The 8,371-nt window shown below is 39.2% G+C and overlaps 1 protein-coding gene across 3 annotated transcripts; it reads right to left on the bottom strand.

Moving 5' to 3' along the window:
* Positions 1–330: 330 nt before the first annotated feature.
* LOC128258154 (proton-associated sugar transporter A) lies at positions 331–7,245 on the bottom strand. Of its 3 annotated transcripts, none has more exons than XM_052989621.1 (4): positions 6,375–7,245; positions 1,285–2,708; positions 856–1,030; positions 331–791 (listed from the first exon to the last, which is right to left on the bottom strand). In XM_052989621.1, the coding sequence occupies exons 2-4, from the start codon at positions 2,685–2,687 to the stop codon at positions 570–572; spliced, it is 1,800 nt and encodes a 599-aa protein (XP_052845581.1). In that variant the 5' UTR covers positions 2,688–2,708; positions 6,375–7,245; the 3' UTR covers positions 331–569. The 3 variants fall into 3 exon arrangements, with proteins under 3 accessions (XP_052845581.1, XP_052845580.1, XP_052845582.1); XM_052989620.1 differs by having other exon boundaries at positions 1,285–2,711; XM_052989622.1 differs by lacking the exon at positions 6,375–7,245 and adding an exon at positions 4,536–4,857 and having other exon boundaries at positions 1,285–2,711.
* Positions 7,246–8,371: the final 1,126 nt, after the last annotated feature.

The following is an 8,371-nucleotide window of genomic DNA, read 5'->3' on the forward strand; positions in this document are numbered from 1 at the left end:
AAGGGGATTTAATTGCTTTATTCGCACTGGAACCTGAACTGTGCGCACGGAAAATTATTAAATGCTATTTATCACTCAGGCGACAACGGAAATGTGTCTCTGACACTTACAAGAAGGCCAAAGGAGGGCGTCGGGGCTGCGGGAAGTGGCATGTGCAGCTGCTAAGGAAATTGGCAGCATCTGGGAAAAAATTGCACTTGAGGAAATTAAAAGTTGCATTTGAATGCCACGCACGAGCGTAAAAACTAATATCCGCCCTTCAGCTCATTGTTTTGCTGAAAGAAAATGAATTTATGCTGCTTGGGCCAAGAAAAAATTACTGTGTGTATCTGAATAATATTTATAAATTTATTTTAAATTCATATATTTAATTCACATGCGGTTTACAGTTTACAAAAAAATAAAATGTTTTTATTGATCAATGGTACAATATATGTACGTTTCATCCATAAAGTATGCCACGATATTGTGAGTGCACTAGCAGATACTGCCAGAAAGTAGGCAAAGATACTCAATAAGCTACATTTATGCTATGTAAAATGCGTGTGTGTAAAAATCTTTGTAAATTCCTAGACATATAACACAAACATGGCTGCTATGGCGGCCATAAAGGACAGGAACGTCGAGGCATACAACACGGCACAGGTTGTATTCATCCAGGATACAAGCGGACCCACGGACAGGGACACAATCAGCTGGGCTACAAACACCATGCTACTGATAATGGCCACATCAGTTCCCAATCCTCGAGCCTGTTTCAGCGGCACAGTCTCGCCATTTTTAATGCAGAACTGGAATATATTCAAAATGAATAAATAAAATGGTAGTCCAAAACCTCAGTTGGCCTTTACTTACACAATTTTTGGCATGATATCTAGCCACTAATATGAAAGGCACAGTGAAGATTGTTCCGTAGAGAATACCCGCAGATGTGCTGAATACCAAGACTCCCCACTTCGTGGGCCACAAGCCCAGGACCAGCATTCCAATACCATAGTAGATCATGCCACTAATGTAGACAGCCTTTGTTCTGAAATTGAATTATTGCAATAGATAATTACGATTAAAATTGACAACCATTCCATTTTGCGTAGCATATATTTTCGACAAATCATCATGAAAGTCCAAAATTAAATTTGTAATCTATTTGCTTAATTTATCATATCTGACGAAGAAAGGAGATTAAATTGAGCTAATTTAACAAAGATTTATGATATGTTAGAAATTTGATAGTCAGGAAAAGTGTATTATTTTGTGTGTGTAATTTTCAGCTTTAAGACTCACCCGAACCACTTCATCAGCTTGGTCACGGACAGCGAGTAAATGGAGCAGGAAAATGCGTATATGGACATTCCCCAGCAGCCGAATCGGACGCCAGCTTCGTAATTTAAGGCGGCCTCTGAATTGGGGGGAGCGGTCGGATCTCCGTGGAAAACTGCCTCGCCCACAAAGTCGGTGAAGTAGAGGCAGTAGGTGACGTGGCCCATCCAGCAGAAGAGATTGGTGAGGGCCAGCATTCGCATCGAATAGGGCATGATGAAGATGCTTTTGAGATAGGCTTTGAGGGAAACAGGAGCCTCGTAGTCCGACTGGGTTTCCACGTCCTGCGACTCACGTGGCTTCTCCAACGCGGGTGAGTAACCATTCTGGTAACTGACTTGCAAGGCCTCCTCTCGCTTAGGATCATCGCTGGCCATCTGCAGCTCCAGCTGAGTGGTCTCCTGGATGTAGTAAATGGTATTATTCTTTTTCTTCAGCTCCCTTTTGATGGCCTGTTCGGAAAGAGGTCTCAACAGCTCATCCTGCTCGATCAAGGGCAGTGGAATCTCCCGGAAGGTGGTTACCGTGATCAAATAGCACACCGCAAATATAATGGTGACCAGTGTAAATACTGTGGGTATATTTCCACCCATAAAATTGCCAATGTGTGTCGTCTCCCAGTCCACACCACCAATGGCATATCCTATAGTTCCTCCGAATCCTGCGAAGAGCGCAAACATGGTCATCGCCTTTGGTTGCTCTTCTGGCACACACATGTCCAGCAAATAGGTGCGGGCAGGTGTCTGACAAGTGTCCGCATCGAAATCCAGCAGCACCATGCCCAATATGGTAAGGATCACGGCAAACTTGAAGTCGGAAGCGGAAGGTCCTGTAGAACGCTCACCCGAAGTCAAAGCCGCCACTGATCCTTCCAAGGAAGTGGTGAAATTCAAGGCTGTCTCCGCATAATTATATCCTGCATCGCCAAGGAGCAGACCCAAATCCTTGCCATATGGCACCAAGATCAGGCCACACATTATGCCGAACGATAAGATCGAAATAATTGGACGTCGGCGCCCCCAGCGCAGCTTGCACCGATCGCTAATACTACCCAGCAGCGGAGACAGGAAGAATCCGATCAGCGGCGAGAGTCCCCAAGTCATGGACATGTGCTTGTGATCCACTCCGATCTGTAAAAGGATCGGGGACACGAAGCTCGTCTCCGCCGCGTAGGCAAACTCGATGGCCATGGCAATGGCGGACAAACGGAACATCTCGAAACGCGTTTTCCGGCGGAAGACATGCGAGTAGTCCCGATCCTGCTCCCTGGCATGGTTCTCCCGGGTCTTCAGCATGTACTTGATCATCGGGTTCTTCACCGAGGACAGCTGATTCGACTGCGAGGCATCGGCAGCAACTCCAACCATTTTGATGCGGATTTATAGATACTGCTGAAAATGAAATAGGTTATTTTAAATCATGGGATTTCTGTTGTCTTTGGCTATTTATCTATTGAAGTAGCTTTTTAGTATCTATGAGTTTTGTTTACAAATTTTGATTTTAATGATGTTTGTTAACGATTGCAGGGGTATTAAACTTACATTTAGGTTTATAATAACTTTGTAAGGCTTTTCCAACTATTCAAATTATTAAACTAATTATGTCCATTGATTGATTTCGTATTTAAGTGCAAACTGTAATATTTACTTCGTTTTAAATATTTTAAAAATGTATTTAAAAAACATTTTAATTAGAAGAATATTAATTAACGACTGCGTCAATATTATATATATATTATTAATGTGGATCATATCTTAAAGCTTGCTTTCAGAATTAAGGTGATATTTTAATATTGATAAGAACGCCCAAATAATGTCACGTCTTTATTAGCTGAGTTATAATTTCAAACTGTTTTATTTCATGAAGTTTCTTAGAAAGTAACATTTGTGTGATTTGTATTCTATTCTACTCTATGGCCTACGCAGAGACCGCATCTGTTTGCCCTGAGCGCGAGAGAGCTATATTTTGACAAGTATCTTGAGCAGTGTGGGAAACATTTTAAGTGATAAAGTTCGGAAGCTCAAATTACCTGCACTTACAGATTACAAGTGCTAACAACTGTTCCCTGACCGTAAATTATGGCTCTAGATCATAAAATCTTACAATCGGGATTATTATTTTATTTCTAATATCACACGGTGTGGCTTGGGAAAACATTCTTAAGTGCGATATCACTTATAGTCAAAGACATTCTATGACCTCTCAAAGGAGGTAATTTTACATGTTATGTGTATATATAATTTAGTTTGACTCAGGTGGCTGCTATGTTTAGCTCATATACTTACATTTAAACGTGTTCATGCTTGAACAATGTCTGATTTCGTTAATATTTTTTACATAGCATTGAACCAAAATGTTGGGATTTATTTCAAAAATATTGCTTAGTTAACGGCTGCGTCAATGTTCAAAAATTGTTTAGATTAACATCATATCATATCTCAAATCTTAATACAAAAAAATTCTTTCAGATTTCGAGGTAGAACTCCACACATTTATTTAAGTCTTACTCGAGATTCATAATAAAACTTAAGATGTTGCCGATTTCTAAAAAGTTTCCGCTGCTGGGGTGCAGCTTACAAAGTCTATTAGGTCACATCTGGGCTTAATTTCCCTATCGCAATCTTTAATTACCAAACAGCGGTCGTGCTGTTTCTCATCGCACCCAAAGCCCAGAGCCCAGAGACATTGAACCGATTAAACTAGAAACATCTGGTGCGGCACGTCGAAGAAGCGTCAAAGATCTCTGATTAATTGAGCTGCTCGGCCACGGTGCAGTGGCGAAATATATATATATGAAAATGAATTTCAATTCAATTGCACTGGGGCTCGCAATTTGTGTCACTGCCTATAGAGTGCGAACCCTGAACGGCGGCTATTTGCTTACAAACAAATTCAATCACAGCGAAAGACAAACGAGAGTGAATTGTAACATGAGGGCTTATCTTGGTAGCGAAACCGAAATTGAAACTGAGCGTAAACCCTCAAATGGGTTCACAAACCTACACGTAATCGGAATACATAAATAATAAAGACTTTCTTTGAAAGATTGTACTGGGAGCTTCGATTGCACCATTTATTTGATTCGAAGTTGGCAAATAGGATTGTTTGTAAACTGGGAAACAAGTCATAAATACCATTTAGGTCTACATTCTTGTTTAAGAAAATATTGTTTGACAGTTGTAAAAGAAAACTTTCAAGATTAGCTTGACACTTACTTTGATTCTTAGTAGTCTAATATCACTTTTTATTACTGTTTAGTCACTTTTTTTTTGTGATCGTAATTAGCTAACATCACACTTTGCAAATATTTTTAAACACTAGTCCTCGTTAACTCAATTTCTCTTTTGCTTGAACTTGACAATCAGCCACATTTTCAAGTTATTGCGAGCGAACACTTTTGCAAATTGACGGATCAGCGGTTTATATTGGGTTCAATTGTATCTTTGTTGGCGATCGGTAAACGGCTTTCGAGGCGGCACCAAAACTTTCCTACAACCAAAACGTCGCGTGTCCAAATCGCAACTGAGTCTGGGTCTCCGAATCAACGATTCGCCCAGCTTCTCTATCAAAAGTCTGGCTGGCGAGCGCTGTCTTTGAGCCATTGACCAAAACTTATCTGCTCCATACGTGAGCACTAACAACAAGAATAATAAAATCATAATAAAAGCTCGAATAAATTTAAAATACAAAACATCTAATTTGTACGCCGCCAGCTCGAGTGTCATTTTCATTCACATTGTTCACGTATCCGCTGTAATTGAGACAAGTTGCAGGTCATGTGGGTGTTGATAACTACTCTCCATCTCCTGGAATCTTAAATTGAAGTACCCCATTTAGCCACGGGTTAGATGACCGGCATATTAACGCTTGAATATGCATAAATATTCTCCGAAAAACAGCGGATCGTAATCAAATCGCCACAGACTAGGTCAATAAATGTTTAAATAAACAAAAAGCAACAAAAAGCCACCCAACATATGAGCTTGGCAAACTAATTAAGTCGCCGCTGGCATTAATTGCCCGCTTACTATTAGGAAGTCACTTGATAAGCATTCCGCAGTTGACAACTCTTAGGGGGTTTGAGTGAATCATTCGTCAAAAAAGGGGTCAAGGTTACTTTGGGGGTTTGAGGAAATAGTTTACAGTTTGCTGTCCGTTAGCTTTATAACACAGCATTAATTCACACGTCTTCAGCCCAATAATCTGATACATTCCATTGTTTCTGTTTTTCGTCGTTGATTAAACCGTTTTGTAATTAACATGATTATTAAACTGAACCTACTTAAAATGCATATTACTTTATTGTGGGGGTGTGAACCGGCTGCAAAGCCGATATATGTGAGCTTCAGCATATAAGCAGTTTATTTAACCGTCAATTGAGGCGTAATTGATCTTCTTATTGTGCGCAGGCATGAACCGTGTTATTAGTTTATTATGGCTCCCTTAATTATGGGAGAAAATTTGCAAGAGATTTATTTAATTGATTAATATCAGGGAACAAAGAAAGCTGTTTAATATTAACTGCATTTTGGTGTAAATTACTACCTAATTATCCAAATATTAATAAAATTCGTTAATCATTACATAAAACATAACTTTGAAAGGAGTTTTGCTATTAGAATGCATAAACGAATGTGCTACTTATTATACATCAAATAATTTATTACCTAATGTAAATATTGTAATGTCATAATATTAACTTGTATTTTTTTTCCTAACTGGTGATTGTAAGAAATTGTAATTTACATCTTTTAATGGTTTACTGTAAGCCACAGCGCAGTTTATTCCTTCTGAATTTACATTTGCAACTCTTAAAGATAGATAGGACCTTTGAAAGAATTTTGCTTGCAAATATTAAGTATTCTTGTTTTACAAACGTCAATACTGTAAATAATGGAAGCCGATAAGTTGTTATTGGTTTGTTTCAAGCTAACTACCTTCTTTCTCTTGTGGACCTTAACTCAGATTCTAATTAAAAGTCCGTGTAATTTAAATTTTTTAGGGAATATATAAATTTGTTTAAATTAATTAATTTATTAGGAGATTGGGCTCACCTTTATTGCTGGTTATCCTCGATCCTCTTCCTCCCAGTTCTTTGTGTTGGTGGTTTTGAAATATGACAAAATATTATGTTTTTACGGGTTTATGTTGATTACAACTTTAACGATCACTTTAACTGTTTCGCGGTTTACTTCGGTAATTCACTCACTGCCTTTGTTTGGTTTTAGTGTCAATAAGTTATTTTCCGTTAAAGTTTTTCTCTTGCACAAATTGTTGAACATAAAATAGATTTCGATTTTCTTTAATTTCAATTGCTTCTGCTGTTGTCGCTTGGAGCGGGCGTGGGCGTGGCAGTTGTGGGCGGGCGGCGGTAACGAATTCACTCTCATAACTTTACCCATGCAGTTGGTGCTGGCAAAAGGCTAACGAAATCAATTTTTTGCACCCCAGTCTCTATCCTCCTGTTTTTGTTTGTTGCGGAAAGTTGTTCCGCACTCTGCCGCGAATTACTTGCACAAGTCGAGTTATTAAATTTTTGCGATATTTTGTCCTATCCGGTCGATGCCCGATGGATTTGTTATTCGGTCTTTTGCCTTCTTGTTAAAGTGCTGACATTGCCGCTTGTCGAACGCGACGGCAGCTGTTTACTCCGTTGGCCTGATGGCTGCGAAGATTTTGGCAAGACATGAAAGAAGTGGTGGCCTGACAATTTCCCGGCAAACTACGCAGTTCACCCACTTGTCCCCGAATCGATACGCACAAAATGGAAAATTTATGTTCTATTTTTTGCAGAATTTTTATAGGTGCTTCTTTGCTTCGCAGCTTCGATGACTTTGGTTTATTTTTGGACTGCCAAACGCCTTGTGACGACTGCTCGAGATGATCTTGGTCTGCTCTGGTTCGCTCTGCGACTGAATGGTGTGCCTCTGGACGCACCAATTTATACAGCATATGTGGCGGGAGTAGCTCGCAAGAGGCAGCGCGCTCGCATCCCAAACTACTCTCTACCGGGCCGCTCGCGTCGCTATTTTCCCGCTCCGATCGACGTCTTATCGGTCCGGTCGGGCCTTTCCTTTCTTTGTCTTAGGAGCAGTGGCCACACAGAGAAAAAAGATAACTTTTATTTTTATTTTAACTTATCAAAACGGCCCAACAAAAGTTCACATATTTTACGTTTGGATAATTCAGCTAAAGACTCATATCTTGTTTATATTTGTTTGGCTTTGACTTATACAAATACGTCCTAGTGAAAATATTCTAGATTAGTTGAAAAAATATAATTTTATTAAGAAATTGTAGTAGTAAACCTCGTTAAACAAAAGTAACCAACCAACCAATTCTGGAACTTAAAATAAATTAGAATTATTTATATGTTAATTTTTAGAGAGATAAAAATACAAAACGATTAACCATTAGTTTTATATACACCCTTATTAATAATAAATAATTTAAAATTCACTTCATTTTTTTCTCTGCACTCAAATCTTTATATAAATATTGATGTTGATATTAGGTGTTATTATGCCTTGCCTCAACTCACTCGCAATGCATTTTATCTGACGACATAGCAATCTGAGTGTATTTATTTTAATTATTAATTAGCATTAGCACAGTTCCTGGTTCTTGGGCCAATATCTCACTTGATTTGATCTGGCCCTGCCGCAGCAGCTGCAGAATCTGTGTACCTGAGACTCACTTGAATTTCAGGCCACAGGGAACGTTGGACACACATGAAACTAGTTTCACAGGCGACGACAGGTTTCAAAGCATCGGCATTCATGGATGTAGCAATATGTGCACAGTGATTCTCGGGTAATTTTCCGAGGGTGGATCGAAACCCTAGCTTACGCTGACCGATCGCATATGCTGGGAAATTCCACTTGATTTCGAGTGTTTGTTCTTGAGTTTATTTATTTATCTCTTCACCTTATCACATTCGGGGTGTGGACGCGCGGTTATCAAATCTCAGCAGTCTGATGCACTCGAAAAGCGAATAAGTCGAGTGACTATAAATAATTGCCAATGGTATTTTAATAATCATTTATCGATC

The sequence above is a fragment of the Drosophila gunungcola genome (assembly GCF_025200985.1).
Source record: "Drosophila gunungcola strain Sukarami chromosome 3L unlocalized genomic scaffold, Dgunungcola_SK_2 000003F, whole genome shotgun sequence".
NCBI classification, from domain to species: Eukaryota; Metazoa; Arthropoda; class Insecta; order Diptera; family Drosophilidae; genus Drosophila; species Drosophila gunungcola.